This window comes from Eurytemora carolleeae, unplaced genomic scaffold (assembly GCF_000591075.1).
Source record: "Eurytemora carolleeae unplaced genomic scaffold, Eaff_2.0 scaffold1320, whole genome shotgun sequence".
Lineage (NCBI taxonomy): Eukaryota > Metazoa > Arthropoda > Copepoda > Calanoida > Temoridae > Eurytemora > Eurytemora carolleeae.
Genome location: NW_019397208.1, coordinates 37,317 through 57,214, shown reverse-complemented (window position 1 = coordinate 57,214; position 19,898 = coordinate 37,317). Strand labels below are relative to the sequence as shown.

General features: G+C 31.3%; 2 protein-coding genes across 3 annotated transcripts in view; both read left to right on the top strand.

Moving 5' to 3' along the window:
• Nucleotides 1-3,038, top strand: part of LOC111712744 (tankyrase-1) — an 11,243-nt gene extending 8,205 nt beyond the window's left edge. For both annotated transcript variants that reach the window (XM_023487451.1, XM_023487452.1), the window contains 2 exons: nt 2,154-2,277; nt 2,831-3,038. In XM_023487451.1, the coding sequence (XP_023343219.1) occupies nt 2,154-2,277; nt 2,831-2,971 (265 nt within the window). In that variant the 3' untranslated portion in view covers nt 2,972-3,038. The remainder of the gene's footprint in view (nt 1-2,153; nt 2,278-2,830) is intronic.
• Nucleotides 3,039-4,120: 1,082 nt separating this feature from the next.
• On the top strand, nt 4,121-18,810 carry LOC111712745 (transient receptor potential channel pyrexia). The gene is made up of 19 exons (XM_023487453.1): nt 4,121-4,185; nt 5,160-5,211; nt 5,401-5,531; nt 6,561-6,672; nt 7,524-7,582; nt 8,288-8,344; nt 9,230-9,277; nt 9,744-9,794; nt 10,120-10,246; nt 12,174-12,251; nt 13,699-13,800; nt 13,997-14,061; nt 14,365-14,437; nt 14,715-14,758; nt 15,226-15,292; nt 16,318-16,372; nt 16,438-16,475; nt 17,942-17,968; nt 18,126-18,810. The coding sequence occupies exons 2-19, from the start codon at nt 5,188-5,190 to the stop codon at nt 18,207-18,209; spliced, it is 1,242 nt and encodes a 413-aa protein (XP_023343221.1). The 5' UTR covers nt 4,121-4,185; nt 5,160-5,187; the 3' UTR covers nt 18,210-18,810.
• Nucleotides 18,811-19,898: the final 1,088 nt, after the last annotated feature.

Genomic DNA, 19,898 nt, shown 5'->3' with positions numbered 1-19,898 from the left:
CAACCCATGAAAGTTATATCTGATGTTCCTATCTCGAGAAATTGATATAAAACTTTGTCAAATTTATACGAAAATTAATATATATACAATTTTGTATAAAAGTAGTGGGTTTAGATAGATCAAATTCAGCAAGTAAGTAACCAATCTGAAAACGATGATATCCCAGAGAATGCTAATTGTAATTTACGTTTACTCCAATTCTAATTTTATATTTGTTATTTCTATTTTTTATAGATTTAATTGTCCGTATTACTTGACCAGAAATTCCACCAATGGCAGTGCAGTAAAGTGGTCATGTGATACAGGCGGAGACACGTGACCAGTATACTGCTCTGCAATTGGTGATAGTTCTGGTCACGTGATTTAAGTTTCAGATTTTCAAAATTTTACATATATGAATTTTCGTATAATTTTAGCACAGTTTTATATCAATTTCTCGAGACAGGAACATAAGATAAAACTTTCATGGGTCGCGATCAAGAGCTAAAACGATTAGCTTATACATATAGCTTATATATATTAGCCAATACCCCCTTTCATTTTTCCTTTACAGTCCCTTTAAAGAAACTGAGTTCTTGACACTGACAACTATCTTTTCAAACCGAATTCGTAGACCTTTGACATTTTGAATTTTGATAAAAATATGAAAAATTCTCAAACTTCTACAATAAGATTTGGTTTGGTAAATTTTACATAAATATTTGGGAAATTATTAAAACTTTTTCGGGAAATCTTGAAACATATGTGATTCCGCCAAATTTTGTATAGCAAAGAAACTTAAAATGAATTTTTGAATAAATCAAGAAAAAATCTTGGGAAAATTTTGTTCGAGAGTTTCTTGGAGCTTTTGTGAACCTTTCAAAACAGTGAATTCGCCATTTCACATTTGTACTATTTGATTTATTATTTAAGAATGATGGCATATATATTTTGAAAATTGGGAAATAATTTTCAAGAATATCTTTGGAACATCCTCTGAATTAATCTCCTACCTAGGATTGAATCAGTTTAACTAATTGCGCCAATTTAAAAGTTTTCATGTTTGATCTTATAATAAATTGATTTTTAGGATGGTGTATTCACTAAAGAACTAACTGAGCAACAGCTAGAGTTTTATCGCATGGGAGAAGAACTAAAATCTAATACACATTTACCAGGTTCACCTTCAGTTGCTATACACTGTAAAGGAATTGAGTTTTTGCAACAAAAAAAAAACTCTAATTTTCTAATCCCCGTATCTTTTCAACTCAATGTCCTACTCAAAGACATTAAAATATATTTGAAACTATGAATAATGTTGGATCAAATAGATTATCAAGCACAATAGAAAGCCACAGAGAAATGGACCAATTTTACATGACGTCACAAGTGTCAAATGTAACAAGGAAGACAGCATTTTCTCACATCAGTTGACATGTTTTCCAAGATTAAATAAAAAAGTGTAAAAACAGAAAATAAAGACAACAAAATTGCGCTTATTTTTACTGTAAGATAAGCACAAGCACTTTATTATCACTATTATTGTCCAAAATTAAAGAATTATCATTTTTAATTGTGGTTTCTCTTTATAAGTACCGGCGTCTGAATTTATGTTACAAAGAATAGTGAGAAAATAGTCTGCTAGGAAAACAACGATATCTCTCATATTATAAATCAGATTAAGGTTTAAAGAATGCTGTTGTAAATCTGGAAGTTCTATCTTTGCATGGAGGGTCGCTTAAAATTACGCTTACAGTCCCTTTAAATGGAGGGTCACTTAAAACTACGTTTAAGTTTAGGTTCTGCATTCCAGTATTTCATCAGATATCTGTTTGTTTTTATGTCTGTTTGTCTGTCTGATTATTAAATTATTAAATTTTGATTTGGTAACTCAATACAACCAGGGGAATGTTCATAGTTTGGTTAAAAGATTCTAAGTGGGGTAGGTTAAACTTCATGGCGATATATCTAAAAAGGCAGACCACATTTTGGAAATACCAAAACTAAGAGAAGTGTGTGGCGGTTGCTTCAAGAATCATACATGTGAAAGTATGTTGACGAAAGCAAATGTCACAAATTAATTCTAAGTTCAAAGAAAACTTTAAATTTGTCTTGCTACTGTCATGTTTCGTGGGACACCCTGTAAATAAAACTTAAACTTTGTGCGTGTTTAGATTTTTAGCTGAGAAGGGGGCTGATCTGACTCAGGTCTCCAATATCAGCCCAATCCAAGTATTTGAGAAGTATGGACTGCCTCTGGAGGATTCAGAGGATCTAGGGCTTACCTTGCTCTGTAAGGTATAGGTTGCATTGGGATTTAGATAATTAATTAATTAATTAATTAATTAATTAATTGGAGAGGTTGCTGAACTTACAACTGCTGATTCAAAACCCTATTCATCAATTAAAATCCTCGTAAATCTTTTACTTTGAATCGTCGATTCAAAATTTGAACAGGCGGAAGGTAGTTCAACGACTAAGCTCATTTCAAATTTTTGCTTCATAACCCTCATTTTGACACGATCACTTTTAAGAAATATCAACTTAAAAGAATTTTTGTAAGAATAACCTTTTATTTATAGGTATATAGGGTAGAATATACAGTAAAGTTAAAAGGCTGCGGTCAAAGTATTGAAAATCTTAAATAGTCCATAAGCCATTGAAAATAGATTTGGAAACATGCGTCACGTTTTGATATTTGTCAAAAAAAAAATAGTTTAATACATTTCAAAAGTTTTATCTTCAACATTCTTAATTAAATTGGTGTTTTCAAAGATATCATCGCAAATCCTCTTTTAAAGGGAGGGTCCACGTAAAATTAGGAACACTCCCTTTAATATTGTTTATTTAGGTAGCCAAATCCACATGTATCGTGAAAACAACTTATATTTTGGATAAAATCATGGAAGCCAGGCATCAGGTGAAAGTAAATGAATACTTGAAGAACCTCCAGGAAGTCAAGGCAAGAAAAGTTAGAAAGGTAATTTATTAATATATAAAAATATTTGTTTAAATTAATTAAACAATGGTTCAGGGCGCTTCACGCCAATCTTCTTCAATTGTTGCTCAATCTTTCAGCAATTTTCTCTTCGACGAAACAATTATAAAATAATTTTACTAACGTCAAAAATGTTGAAGGCAACTTTTTGTAATTGTAATTGAGCATTCACATTAAACTTCAAGGGGGTCAAGGAGGTCCCATACAAAATTTGGGCAGTTCGGCCGTGTTGACGTTTATTGGACACAAACAAAAAAACAGACACCAAGACAAACAAAGTACAGATGTCCACTTTATTTTTTTTTAAATAAGGTTAAAGGAAAAATGAAAGTGCGTATAGGCTGAAAGCTTATCACTTTAGCTCTTGATCGCGACCCGGTCATGAAAGTTATATCTGATGTTCCTATCTCGAGAAATTGATATAAAACTTTGTCAAATTTATACGAAAATTAATATATATACAATTTTGTATAAAAGTAGTGGGTTTAGATAGATCAAATTCAGCAAGTAAGTAACCAATCTGAAAACGATGATATCCCAGAGAATGCTAATTGTAATTTACGTTTACTCCAATTCTAATTTTATATTTGTTATTTCTATTTTTTATAGATTTAATTGTCCGTATTACTTGACCAGAAATTCCACCAATGGCAGTGCAGTAAAGTGGTCATGTGATACAGGCGGAGACACGTGACCAGTATACTGCTCTGCCATTGGTGATAGTTCTGGTCACGTGATTTAAGTTTAAGATTTTCTAAATTTTACATATATGAACTTTCGTATAATTTTAACACAGTTTTATATCAATTTNGGACTTTTCTTCTATGCATCTGCATATTGAATATAACCAGGGATGTTTTTAAGTTTCTTTTTTCAATGATTGTAAACATCCTTTGTTCAATGGTTGTAAACATCCTTTGTTCAATGGTTGTAAACATCCTTTGTTCAATGGTTGTAAACATCCTTTGTTCAATGGTTGTAAACATCCTTTGTTCAATGTTAAATCAATGGAATTTAATGACATTAAGAGTCAATTCTTTTATTTCAAAATTAAATTCTGTTTAAAAAAAAATAAAATTTAACATTAATCGTTAAAAATACAAAATTCATACTCTAAAAGAAATTTTATAAATGAAATTCTAGGGCCGTGTTTACTTTGATGATCTTCTTTTTACAAATGAAGACGGACGAGAGACTAAAATATACAGGTATTCATGTTGATATGAAGATTAATATCAACAACTATTTTAAGATTTATTCTATCGAATCTACATGCCAAGTATTGGTGTTTATATCAAATGTAAAATAGATATTTTTTACCTTAAAGAAACCCTTTATGTATTGTACAATGGTATGCCTGATTCATGTCGTTTATGTATTTTACAATGGTATGCCTGATTCATGTCGTTTATGTATTGTACAATGGTATGCCTGATTCATGTCGGGGCTCTTTTAATCATTTTCTGATTATCTAAAGTTAAACCCAAAACATCGAAAATTAACTTATTGCTGGAAAAAAAAAGTGAAGAACAATTCAAAATAGGAAATCATGGATGCAAAGCCCATACATCAATGTCATCTTGCCATAGGCTACATTTGTTGAATATAACGTGCTGGGTCGACCCTACACTAGCTAGCCTGACTGGACAGTACGACTAAATGTTTGTATATGTACATGTTGTACCGGCTTGGAATTCAGGGGCGCAGTGGAGGTTTGTCCTAGTAAGTGCGCCGAATTTTTTTTGTGCACCCCGAAAAAAACCGGTATTAAGAAAAAATAAAGCTTAAAATCTATATTAATCTACCTGAAGGCTGACTATTAGTCATCTGACCATAATTACCAATCATTTTAAATGACACCCCGCGAAAAAAATATCGTAAATAAGATTACAAGATTACAAGCAAGAATTTGAGAAATAATCATTAAATGGACAAATCATGACATTGTCGATTGTTAAGAAAAGTAAAAAATCTGAATATATATGTTAGTTTACTGTTTAATAAATTAGAGCCTGCCTCGGCTCTAGGGGGGGGCTAGGGGGGTGAATGTCTAGGGGTGCACAGCGGTACCAGCCCCCCTTCATCCCTACGCACCGGGCTCGGCTCTTGCAATTTTTTGAGTTGAGTTACATGAGGCTTCCGGATAAAAATAACAAGGTATCCATTAAATGATTCTCTTTAGATCTCTAATTTGCTCTGGGAAGGAAAAAATGTTTAGCCATCCCATTTTTGAGGTAAGATTTTATTTGTTTAATCGTATTTAAAGCGTTAAAATGTAAATATTAAGTAACAGCGAAAACTGTAACGTTGGCGGATTTCCAACATTGCTTTGATTTTGAAATCATGAAATATTCAAATCTTTTAATGATTGTTTCATTTCAAGGATTTTAAATTAAATCACGTCCCTCTATATGCCTGTTCAGCTGTTCCTGAAGCTGAAATGGAACCGTGTGTGGAAACTGTTCTGGGTTTACATCACCTGGTCCTTCCTGTACTCCCTCACACTGGTCACCTTCATCCTGGAGAAGTTCTCATTTCTCAACGGTCATATCAGGAATACACACAAAACATTAATCTCACTGCCAACCATGGAAAAGAGGCTTTCTTATTGTCTCTCCCAAGGGAAATCCCTAAATTAAACACCTAGCGGCCAAAGGATCGTCGTAAAAGGTACATAGGTTTTAAGGAATAAAAAAGCTTATGATATTTAAACTTAAATATATGGGTATAAGGCGTTTCTAACTGTTATGCAACAGATAGAAGTAAAATTAGAAGCTATTAAAACCGAATTCAATTCAGGATTAGCATATACCCCCTTTCATTTTTTGCTTACACTCCCTTTCAATATAATTATTATTATATTATTATATTATTATAGTGATACCTACTGAGAAAGCTGTAATCTATAAGAGTTCTGTCTGCTATGTTCACAATTTGTTTGTTTATGTTTTGACTGCATACGGTTGTACTTAGTAAAACAAGTAAATTGCAGTATACAAACATAGTAAACTTGTCCGTCTTCACTGTGCATCCTGCGGAGACATTATAGACACATCTTTACAGTCTTTTACCCTTTTTATAAAATGAATTCTAGCAGACATATTAATATTATGGCTTTTGAAATTAGGTATTACAATGCTAATTCATAACAGAGACGATATCGAATTCGTCACTGAATTCCCATGTTTTTTGGGACACCCTGTACATGAAATAAGATTAATATATTTCAATCATAAATACCCATACTGAAGAGTTATTGTTTAGTATTGTACCTGTTTTAGTAAGTTTAGTGAGGGCAGACAATTTTTTAAGCAATTTGAATATTTCTGGGAGAGAATTTTTTAAGAAATATGAATATTTCTGTATGTGAGAAAAAATCCCAAAAGGAATTGAGTCTTTGCCACAGACATGATCATGTAAATGTTTGATATTTCAAACTTTGATTATTTAATGTAACAGGGTTCATAGTTTGAAATATCTAATGTCATACGACATTGAGTTGCAGAGATATAGGGATTTGAAAATCCGAGTTTGTAACAAAGACTCAATTCCTTTGTGTTTAATCCAATTGTGTGTATTGAAGCGGGAACGTGTTGTATTACTGTTTGATGTTTTTCCAAGTAACCATGTCCCTGGTGTCCGGTGTCCAGCTGATTATGTTTATATACACAATAACGGCCTCCCTACTTAAAAAGGTGAAATATATTTTTTTTGGATTAATAATCTGACTCAATAATGCATATTTTCATGAAGCTAGGCTTCTTCTATTTCAATTGTGAACATTTTCTCTGTGTGTACACTGTAAAACAAAAAGAAAAACAGGTTACGGATTTTATAAAAAAATCGTAGATTTTCAAAATTAAATGACAATCGAAAATCGTTAGAGGCAACTTTTTTTAATTTTGATCATTCATAAACCTTCATAAATTCATAAACAGGCAGACAAGCAAAGTATATATAGATGATACACTCGGGACATCAAATTTTTAGCTTTGAATAATTAATGTTTTTTTGGGAAAGCAAGCGATCATCCAAGTTGAAGTTTGAATTTAATGAATTTGAGCCAGGTCTATAGAGACGGTTCAACCAGGTATCTTGAATTGATGATTCAGAATTTGTTCATGTCCTATAGATAATAACTAAACTTCAGATAAACAGAAAAGCTTTTGAATCGACCAGTAGGTACAGCTCGGATACCTATGCTCAAATTCGTTAAATTAAAAATTGAAAACTAATCATTTTTTTACTTCTATTAAAATAAGTTAAAAAGGTTGAAGGGGTCCTATTAATGTAATTTTATTGATCCACTATAAAGAGGTACATGGCTAAAATATGAAGATATCCTGTATAGTTTTTCTATCTGAATTTTGATGTTTATGCTGCACAGACAATGATGGAAGTTTACCAGCATTTTCTTCATAAAGATAGAAAAACGAAGATATTTTCTTCATTGTTACTCGGACAAAGGTATTAAAAGGTATCTGTGTAAATCTTTGAAAAGAAGGTCACCTAAAAATTACTTAAACTATTTAAATTTCATTTTCAGAATTTTCGAGAAATTGGTCTCAAGTTTACATTGTTCGCGGATAAACTCTTCACTTTGATGTGAGTCCTTCTTATGTTTTATAATAATACTAGCTTGAGAACCCAGCGTTGCTCAGGGTACTCATAGTTAATCCCGCCGTTTACCCGCGCTTGGTCGTAAATTACGATGTTAGCTATTTTTCCCCATAAAAATCTCAAAACCAAGCTAAGAACATTTCAAAGGTTTCCCGAGTTTCCAATCAAAATTTGGAAGCATACAGTCAAGGGGTTCTCGAGTTATGATGAGACATACAAACAAACAAACAGAGATTACTACTATATATATACATGATGACTTCTTTACATTTTAAAGTAATCCAAAGGTTGCAAGCTCTAACAAAAAAATTTATCAGTTTTCTGTCAATTATCTATATGTTTGAATATTCTTGAAATTACTACAAAAGAAGCATAATTGAGTTGAAAAGATAAAATCTAAGATTAAGGCGTTGTAAGTAAGATAATTTAAATTTTGAATTTACGATCGATCTCTGATGTGAATAATAAATGTCTGATGAGTTTAGTAAACCCCAAAAATGTGTTCGTACGAACAACACCAAAAGCAATACGGAATAAAGGACATTTTATTTTCTGTAACATATTCAAAATGCTGTAATGTTTTTAACATGCTTATTATTGCTTATTAGAAAATATAATATCTAGATTAAATATTTATAAAATTGTTGACAAACAAAAGCAATTAGAATAAACTAAGATTTCTTTTTTTAGCTCGCCATGTCTACTAGGGGTGTTACTCTACAAGGATTTGAGTGTGAAAAGCGAAAGGTGAAAAAAATTAAATGATGTTCATAAGTTAAATTGAAGTCTATCTAATGTCGGTGGAATAGTTTGGATGTTTTTTATCTATTTATATGAAGCGCTTTTAAGTCAAAATTTAAGTTTCAAAATCCGTTGTTGTTCCCCATTACACAGATTTCCTTCTAAATTTAGTTAAAATTCTGTATTTTTTAAACACATATGAATTGCCCTGCATACAATAATCAAACAAAAAGTGCAAAGGTAACATAAAATCACATCTACAACTTTTAGACTTTTTAGAAATCAGCTAACCGCCCACTAGAGATTGCTATCATATTTTAATGAAAGAAATTTTCAAAATCGTCCACACGGTTACAAATTGACAATTTAATTTTAGAGAAATCACCATAAGAGCCCAAAAAAACATTTTGAAAATTTTATGCGACACATATCTTTTTTGGAAATTTTATGCAGAATTCATATCCAAAAACTACTTTAAAAGATATTAAAAATTAAAGAAGTTATAGCCAAATAACGGTTCAAAAATCTGTATTTTATCTTTTTAATGTTTTTAATGAGTTATCTAGCTCTCTAACTCATTTAATTTTCAATTTTTTAATCGCTATTTTTAGATTTAAATTCACATTAAATTTCCAAGGAGATGATATAAAACGTGAAATTTTAAAAAATATTTTGGGGGTACATGCGGTGATTTTTCCAATTATTAACCGTATGGACGATTTTGAAATTTTTTTTTAATGGAAGAATCCATTTTGAAGAATAAGTTTTGTTTTCTGGAAGATGTTAATTTTTTAAGATTCCAAGTTCACTTTCTACCACCATGCTTGATGATAATCAAAAAATAGAATAAATCTGATTATATCTTAACTAAAAAAAGTAATTTTGTACCAGGGAGGTGTCTGCTGTACTCATTTTCCTTGCCTGCTTCTCAACCCTTAGGAAAATTAATTCAGAAATCCCTTCTCTTTTTATAAAAATCATTTTTTATCAAATTAGAATTTAGAAGAAAATAGGTGCATAGCACTGAATTTCTTTTTTTCTACTATATTATTAAAAATTAGGGATTTACACACTACAAAGTGAGACCTATGGCACAAATTATGACTCCTTTAAAATACAAATATTTCAATATATATATCTAGTAGATATATACATTATATTTAACTAGTAGATATGTACATTATATTTAACTAGTAGACATGTACATTATATTTAACTAGTAGATATGTACATTATATTTAACTAGTAGATATTGTACATTATATTTGTACATTGACAAACCATGACGCAGAGATATTAAAGTTGGAAAATAATATCTCAACTATCAATAATTCAATCAAAAATCAATGTGAAACCATTAAATAAAAAGACGAACTTTAAATCTTCATAATGATTAATTCTTCAGTGTTCTTTCCAAAATCCCACGAATCGGTATTCAAAAGCTGATGATAGTCAGGTAATCGGTTTTAATAGCTGAAGATTATCGGTATTTAAGAGTTTATTTTGTAGTTCTGAATTCCAAAGCTGATTATAAACATGTAATCTGAATTCAAAAGCTGATTATAATCTGTAATTTTTATTCAAAGCAGATAAATGTCATATTCTCTGTATTCAACAGCTGATAATAATTATGTAGACTGTTTTCAAATGCTGGTTATCATCATTCTATAATCTGTATTCAAAACTAATTATTACTCATGAATTGTGTCATCAAAAGCTGAATACAATCATGTATTCAAAAACTGATTCTATATTCTATTGTTTTTTCTTGTTTATTTTAGGGTTTTCTACTCTATTGGAAGTTTCTTTTTGTCCTATTTTCCTCTCTTCTTCTCCTTTGCCCTAATCTACCATATCCTTCTACCCAATGTTCTAGTATTTAGTCAACTAGATACTGCTCTTATCAAGGTAAACTTCTACCCAATGTTCTAGTATTTAGTCAACTAGATTCTGCTCTTATCAAGGTATACTTCAACCCAATGTTCTAGCATTTAACTAGATACTACTCTCGTATCAAGGTATACTTCTACCCAATGTTCTAGTATTTAACTAGATACTGCTCTACCCAATGTTCTAGTATTCAACTAGATACTACTCTTTTATCAAGGTATACGTACTTCTACCTAATGTTATAGTATTTAACTAGATACTGCTCTTATCAAGGTATACTTCTACACAATGTTCTAGTATTCAACTAGATACTAATCTCTTATCAAGGTATACTTCTACCCAATGTTCTAGTATTCAACTAGATACTAATCTCTTATCAAGGTATACTTCTACCCAATGTTCTAGTATTCAACTAGATACTGCTCTTATCAAGGCATACTTCAACCCAATGTTCTAGCATTTAACTAGATACTACTCTCGTATCAAGGTATACTTCTACCCAATGTTCTAGTATTTAACTAGATACTGCTCTTATCAAGGCATACTTCAACCCAATGTTCTAGCATTTAACTAGATACTACTCTCGTATCAAGGTATACTTCTACCCAATGTTCTAGTATTTAACTAGATACTGCTCTTATCAAGGTATACTTCTACCCAATGTTCTAGTATTCAACTAGATACTACTCTTTTATCAAGGTATACGTACTTCTACCTAATGTTATAGTATTTAACTAGATACTGCTCTTATCAAGGTATACTTCTACACAATGTTCTAGTATTCAACTAGATACTAATATCTTATCAAGGTATACTTCTACCCAATGTTCTAGTATTCAACTAGATACTGCTCTTATCAAGGCATACTTCTACCCAATGTTCTAGTATTCAACGAGATACTACTCTCTTATCAAGGTTACTTCTACCCAATGTTCTAGTATTCAACTAGATACTACTCTCTTATCAAGGTTACTTCTACCCAATGTTCTAGTATTCAACTAGATACTAATCTTTTCAAGATACACACATGTACTATTTAAAAAAGTATCGCTCTGGTGTCCAAGACTTAAAACAGGGTATCACACTTTTGTTCTCATTTATCCTGCACGTCCTTTAAGGCACTGTAACTAGGCAAAATTAGCTATTCTTTTTCAGAACTTTATTGTGGAAGATAACATTGTTTTTTTTGGTTTAATTCTGATAGTCACTATATGTCACTTAAGTAGAGCAACCACAATTGAATATAGTTAGTTTTCAAAAGACACACACATTGATATCTAATACATATTTGATTAGAAAACGCTTTGACGGGTACCGTCGACAGTTCGGCATTGCAATATTTGCAGAAAGGGCCACTTGAAATTACGCTGACAATTAATTTTTCACAATATTGCGTCCCTAGAAGCGCGTCCTTGGTGCGTCCTAATTATCGTTGATAAAGTGCGTCAGTATTAATTGTACAGCTGGATAAGAGCGCGGTCTTATCTGTGATTAATTGTACAGCTGGATAAGAGCGCGGTCTTATCTCTGATTAATTGTACAGCTGGATAAGAGCGCGGTCTTATCTGTGATTAATTGTACAGCTGGATAAGAGCGCGGTCTTATCTGTGATTAATTGTACAGCTGGATAAGAGCGCGGTCTTATCTGTGATTAATTGTACAGCTGGATAAGAGTGCGGTCTTATCTGTGATTAATTGTACAGCTGGATAAGAGCGCGGTCTTATCTGTGATTAATACTTTTGTAAAATTATGCAAGCTTATACTTTTAGTTCTATATTTCTATTGTGTTTTCAAATAAGGATTTAAGTATTTTTTTTGTAATTTAAAAAAAAATTGTGTATTCGATACGAAAAAACAAAATGTTTCTTCTTCCATGCTGTATACTAATCTACAAATCCATATTTTGAAAAAACCTATAAATATGGGACTAAATGTGTATTTTAGGCATTCACTATGCTAATGGGAGAGTTTGATTTCACGGCAAACTTTGTAGCTTCAGAAGACTCATCAGTTATGGCAAAGGTAAGATAAAAATTTGCTTTAACATTTTTTGTTTGTAAAATAAGTATTTTTAACAAATAAAAAATCTATCATATGACAATTTTAAAAGACTTACGAATTGATCTGCTGAAATTTATCTCCAAAGACTATGCACTCTGTCTATCTCAAATCGGTTGAACCAATTGGCCCTAATTTTTTGCTGGGATCTTATGTTATTTTGAAAAAAGTTTCATGATATTTTGTTTTATTTTTGTAATTATTTTTACTTAATGTTTTACCCTTGGTATCCATTAATGTTGTGGAAGCAAAATGATATTTAATATAAACAGGTAAAACCTGATATTTTAATCAATTTATTCTGTTTGGTTTTGGTCCGCCCCGTCCACACGGCAAACATGGGTACTGACGATAATGTCACATTGTTAAACAGTTTAATTTACTTTGTACATAAACTGGGTAAACTGACATGTTGGAATTACATGAAATTCAGAAGTTTTACTTTTCAAAATTAAAAGTTAAATACAAATTTTTTTCTCTCAAATGTATTTTTGTTGTGAGATAGGACGTTTATTTTTTCATTCTAAGGATTATTAAATTGAGAGTAAAATGCAGGAATAAAAATTATCTCAAAATTAAATAAAAGCTCATTGGGGTTGATTTTTTTTCAAAATTTATATTTTCTTCAATTTATATTTTGTAAAGGTTTTCTGTTTTATGTACCAAGTAATGAAGTTTAGGTTTTCTTCTTTTTCATGTGTCTACTAATGATGTTTTGTTTAGGTTTTCTTCTTTATGTACCTAGTAATGATGTTTTGTTTAGGTTTTCTTCTTCATGTACCTAGTAATGATATTTTGTTTAGGTTTTCTTCTTCATGTACCTAGTAATGATTTTGTTTAGGTTTTCTTCTTCATGTACCTAGTAATGATGTTTAGATTTTCTTCTTCATGTACCTAGTAATGATGTTTTGTTTAGGTTTTCTTCTTCATATACCTAGTAATGATGTTTAGTTTAGGTTTTCTTCTTCATGTACCTAGTAATGATGTTTAGATTTTCTTCTTCATGTACCTAGTAATGATGTTTAGTTTAGGTTTTCTTCTTTATGTACCTAGTAATGATGTTTAGATTTTCTTCTTCATGTACCTTGTAATGATGTTTTGTTTAGGTTTTCTTCTTCATGTACCTAGTAATGATGTTTAGGTTTTCTTCTTTATGTACCTAGTAATGATGTTTTGTTTAGGTTTTCTTCTTCATGTACCTAGTAATGATGTTTTGTTTAGGTTTTCTTCTTCATGTACCTAGTAATGATGTTTAGTTTAGGTTTTCTTCTTTATGTACCTAGTAATGATTTTTAGATTTTCTTCTTCATGTACCTAGTAATGATGTTTTGTTTAGGTTTTTTTCTTCATGTACCTAGTAATAATGTTTAGGTTTTCTTCTTTATGTACCTAGTAATGATGTTTTGTTTAGGTTTTCTTCTTCATGTACCTAGTAATGATGTCTCTTGTCGTGATGAATTTAGTTCTTGGTCTAGCAGTTTCTGATATTCATGAACTAGAGAAGGATTCAAAGGTTATTTGATTTTTTAATTGATTAATTAACTATTAGATACTAAATTTATTATAGATAACACAGAGGTAAAAAAAAACTGTAAAAAGAAAAAATTAGATTTTAGATCATTCGTATGCCTAGCCCGTCCAAAATTAAATAATGTTTTTTTTAATTTTATACAAAATCTTTTGTCATTAGACAGCCTAGTATTCGCTAGGTTCGAAGTTCTGTACTGGAGTACTATACACTAAACATGATAGAAAAGGCATTTCTCTCAATCAGGTTTAAAAATTTATCATAAGTAAAAATCTTGGAATCTCCCAAATTTATCAAATTTTTGTATTCAAAATAACGTTTAGATGTCGTAACTTTGTTCTATAACAAAAAAAAAACGACTGCATATTTTACAGAAATTGGATTTTTTGTTCATTGTTTAAAAATTAATATTAGATGAATTACTATTTTTAGAGTTTGACTTTTTTTGTCGCCATAAAAGAGACTGGCAGCATTAAAAAATAATTCATCTGTTGTTTTCGTTAAATAAATATGAAAAATTATCAATTTCCTAATATTGTTTATCATTAGGAAGTGTCCTGGATTAGGAAGATTTGTGAGGAACCCAAGCATATTTACAGCAAACGACGGCACCCATAACACGGAAATAAATAACACAAATTAAAGTTTATGTTTGTAAATTTGTATGCGTACATACAGAAAGCAGTCGCTTTTTCATCGCCTTTTTTTCTTTTGATTTTGAAATTCACTAAACATTTTGTAATTTGCAATATTGTTAAAAAAAGTGCCTGAACAAACCTGAAGATATAACATTTGCATTAATTTGAAATTCCTTATCGACAATTTTTCGCTTTAAATATTTCTTATGTTTTTAACAAATTTCTTTTAATGTTACATTTTGTTATAAAAAAAACATTCAGGTTTATCTGGATCTAGTAGATTTGGACAAAAACCCGTTAAACAGGTATTAAAAATGTCAATTTAGCATTTCCATTTTCAGCGAAAATTTTAGATTGGCATAATTTTATTGTGACATCGGTGTCAGTTTGAGGGATGAAGATTATGTAGATTATGTAGATTATGTAGATTATGTAGATTATGTCAGTGTGAGGGATGAAGATTTGTCTTGTCAGCAGTGTAATGCAACAATCATCATTCCAACACAATTTTTTAAATTTAAATTGGGTGAACAATCCCTTTAATTTGAATAATTAAAGGGACAGGTGAGCTAATAATTGTTTGTAAAGGATCTATTAATTAAAGGGACAGGTGAGCTAATAATTGTTTGTAAAGGATCTATTAATTAAAGGGACAGGTGAGCTAATAATTGTTTGTAAAGGATCTATTAATTAAAGGGACAGGTGAGCTAATAATTGTTTGTAAAGGATCTATTAATTAAAGGGACAGGTGAGCTAATAATTGTTTGTAAAGGATCTACGTGGCAAATCAGAAAGCAGGAATTATTGAAGAGTTCGAGTGCCCTCATGATATCATTGAGGAATAATGTTTATTAAAATCTGTCCTTGTTATTTTAACCCTATTCCGACTGAAGGGGGTCACTGTGCCCCCCCCAACCTTTAGTTTTTGTTTTGTTTTGATACACCTGCAGGGTTCAAAAACCCCCACTTATTGTTTACGTTTATCTTAAATACACATGTATAGGGGTTTAAACATTTTGCAAACATTTTTGCAAATTTAGTTATTATACACTTTTTGCTGATTAAATAGCTTTCGCAATATACAGTTAGATTTTTTGCAAATTTGCATTTTTTTCTTCAGATTATTGAAATGGCCCTCAAAGGCTTTCCAAAAATGTATTAAATGTTATATATTTGTATCACAAAAAGTATATAGATCCCCCCCCCCCCCAATATTATAGGTAAACAAGACGTCAGTCGGTATAGGGTTAAGTAAACCTGAATTTAACGAGGGGTGTGCCCGATTCCCATGAATGTGGTCCTTAGAATTTTATTCGATCAATATATTTCGTTTATAAAAGCTAGTAAAACTGTTTAATTCTGACAATTAATTCCATTGTTTTATAAGCAGAAATCCACAAGTCTATGTTATGAAGAAGCCATAATTCACAATAAAAAAATTTCAACAAGAAATCATAGAAATCTCTCGCATTTTTGGTAAGACGCAGGTTTTTATGAGTACCAAAGTGAAATTGGATCTCCCACTTTCGGGTATGAAGGGTTACAACCCTTTCAGTGAAAAATTGATTTTTGTTTACAAAGAATGTCTAAATTAAATCTATTTGCTTACTTTATATTGCATGCTGTTTGTTTAATTGGATCCTATAAACGTCAATCCGTCTAAACTGTAGAAGTCCACTTTTTGTGGTACCTCACATGGATCCAGAGATGATTTCTTTGCGCTCAAAATTAAAAAAAAAAAAAAACTTTTCTATACAAAATATTTCAACGGTAAAATCCGAAAAATCTACGACTTTTTTCGTCTTGTTTTATTATATACGAAGAAAATGCTCACAAAGTATATTTTTTAAACATTAACAAATAGAGGATGATTGAAATTATAAAGAAGATAGTAAGGCTGAAAACCAAAAAAACTGAAGGTAAAAATCTTAGGAAAATAAAAAGAATTCGTCAAAAAAAGTTGCATTTTTTAAAATTGTTTTAGACAATTTGGAGACTCAGTCCCAATCCGAAATCAAGGAGGTATTTATTTTAGTATTAAAAAATATCTACATTTTTATTTCTGATTTATTATTTATACAGGTTTACCCACAAAGAATAAGACTGTAAAGACGACCTGTAAATCTTATAATATAACGATTCCAAGTACTCTGTCTTTGTCTTAAAGATGGTATTTTTGCCTTATAAATGATCTTGAAAAGAAAAACACAAGTTTACACTTTGCAGAGAATCTTTAATGTTAGGAAATAGAAATTCCGTACAGTCGTCTCTGAAGTATCATTTTTATGGGTAACCCTGTAGTCTGTATATACATATAATTCATTATTTTGTAAGCTTGAGAATTGTGCATTAATGTTGCAGTTGAACCATGCTATTGCGGCTAAAATAATGCATTTAAAAAATGAAACATTTGAGAAGCATATGAAAATGTGCTTTTTTTTCTTGTAAAAATTAACATCAATGTGATAAAATATCTATTTTTGTATTTCTTATAATTTGCTTAAAGAAGGGAAATTACAAAAAATATTGCATCATTGAAAAAATAGAATTTATTCTGGGCCCGAATTTCATGAATTTGAGGTGTTGCTGAACTATCCTACTGCCAGTTCAAATTCGAACCACCGATTCAAATCCTTCCAGAGCTTGGAACTTTAGAATGGTGGATATCAGGATTAAGCTTGATCCTATCTGTTTGCTAATCTCGAGATTATGTTAGTCTCGAGATTAATTATTTAGATCAACAAATTTGATTTTAGGAATGCCAGATTTGTTGGTTTTCTTGACTGGAAGGGCCTTCATTTAATTTCTCACCCATTTATTTATTAATACATTAATTATAAAAGGTTAAAAAAGAATCTCAAACGTATTATTAGATATTTTGCTTCACTGATAAATTTACAAAATGGCTGAGAACAAATTTTTTATTTGTTAGAAATTGTGGATATCTCTCATGGGATAGAATTTATTTTCAAGGCTTTCATTGGTCAATACAGTTTATTAACTTATATACCTGGAATCTCATTGGAGAAAACAATGTACGGATATCCAAAGAGAGAGAAAAAGAGTGGATTTAGGACTAAAATCAAAAGTTTCCACAATGGATATTCGGGTTAAGTAGTTGGGATTTAAGATTATCCATTCTAAAGTTCCCAACTCAGATTCTTTAATTTTGAATCCTCTGGTTCAAATTTGATCTGGCAGTAGGTAGGTCAGCGACGCAGCTCAATTTTAATAAATTTGGTTCCTAAAGTCAGAACTTTTGAATCTTTGGATCAAACATCAACCTCTATCTGAAACAGATCTACGGTTTATTTTAATTCCTCTATAATATCCCGAAGTGGTCCTACTTTGCAGGGATAGTTGAGAGGTCAATCACTTATTCTCAAATTTGAAAGTGTCCACATTGGATAAAGAGATCATCAATCGGGATCATGAGTATCCAACTAACAAAAACAACCTTCTTACCTAATTTTATTAATTTATTTTAGGCTCTGATGTATATGAAGAAAAACCAGGAAAACATTTTTGTCAATTAAAAAATTTTTCAGTACAGATAACATGTCTAATAAAAACATCGAATGTTCCAAATGTAAAGTGCATCTCAAAAACATTTTTGAATTATACAAAAATTAATCAAAATTAACCAAAAATTAAAATGTTAAATGAGTGTAGGAGGCCCTGGAGGAACAAATAAAAGATATAAAAACCCTGATTTCAAAGCAAAACTTCATTTCTGTGAAGTCAGCTCTTGATTAGTATGGAAAAGTGTTTCCAAAATAATTCGCAATAAACACTTTTAAAACAATTTTTCGAACCTTTCCGACCTTATTTTTTGCAAGCATATGTGTTAAATATTGAAAAATTGCTATATATTTAATTCTCGTCATAATAATCTGCTTCTATATATTCTGTATAAATATATGTATGTACATAACTAGATCTCATTACACATAAAGTGTTTCATAACTAAATGTTTCATGTTGTAAGCAGTATAGTCTTAAAGAAAAAAAACATTTAAAATTCTTTACGTTTTTATTCAGTGAGACCAATAGTACTTTGGAGTAGTAGGACGCTAAGCAGATTTAAGTTATGATTTTAAACACAGCAGTCATGCAGTCATGCAGTCATGCAATCATGCATTCATACAGTCATACAGTCATCCAGTAATGCAGTCACGCAGTCATGCGGCCATGCAGTCATGCGGACATGCAGTCATGCAATCATGCAGTCATGCAGTCATACAATCATGCATTCATACAGTCATACAGTCATTCAATCATGCATTCATACAGTCATACAGTCATACAGTCATGCAGTAATACAGTCATGCAGTCATGCAGTAATACAGTCATGCAGTCATGCAGTCATGCAGTCATGCGGTCATGCAGTCATGCAGTCATGCATTCATACAGTCATGCGGTCATGCAGTCATGCAGTCATGCATTCATGCAATCATGCATTCATACAGTCATACAGTCATCCAGTAATGCAGTAATGCAGTCATGCGGCCATGCGGCCATGTGGTCATGCAGTCATGCAATCATGCAGTCATGCAGTCATGCAGTCATGCAATCATGCATTCATTAAGTCATACAGTCATGCAGTCATGCAGTAATGCAGTCATGCAAACATGCGGTCATGCAGTCATGCGGTCATGCAGTCATGCAGTCATGCGGTCATGCAGTCATGCAGTCATGCAGTCATGCAGTCATGCGGTCATGCGGTCATGCAGTCATGCAGTCATGCAGTCATGCAGTCATGCAGTCATGCAATCATGCATTCATACAGTCATATAGTCATACAGTCATACAGTCATGCAGTAATGCAGTCATGCAGTCATGCGGTCATGCAGCCATGCGGTCACGCAGTCATGCAATCATGCAGTCATGCAGTCATGCATTCATACAGTCATGCGTTCATGCAGTCATGCAGTCATGCAGTCATGCAGTCATGCAGTCATGCAGTCATGCAGTCATGCAGTCATGCAGTCATGCAGTTATGCAGTCATGCAGTCATACAGTCATCCAGTCATGCAGTCATGCAGCATGATAAAATTAATTGTCTCGAACATGTGCGTAAACAAGATGAGGTACGAGGCCACCATCAAGTTGGACCAGTATTTTTGCATCAATTTTACCTTCTCCTTCTGTCTAGTGCACAGTGACAACACATTTCAAACTCAGTTAGTTCAATACACTGGAAACCCTATTTGCTTTTTAACAATGCTAAAATGTCAGCTTACGTAATATTTTTTTCTGTAGAAAATGTTTTGAGCTTTAGAATTAGAAACAAATATTCACTTTTTCCTTCTTATTTATCTTTTCAATGAACGATTGATTTTTTTTTAAACAAAAAATATCTTTGGATCTGGATATATTGTAATTCGTATGTGTTTTGTGTAAAATTTTTATAAATTATAAATGTATATTGTTTTTTTAATAAAAA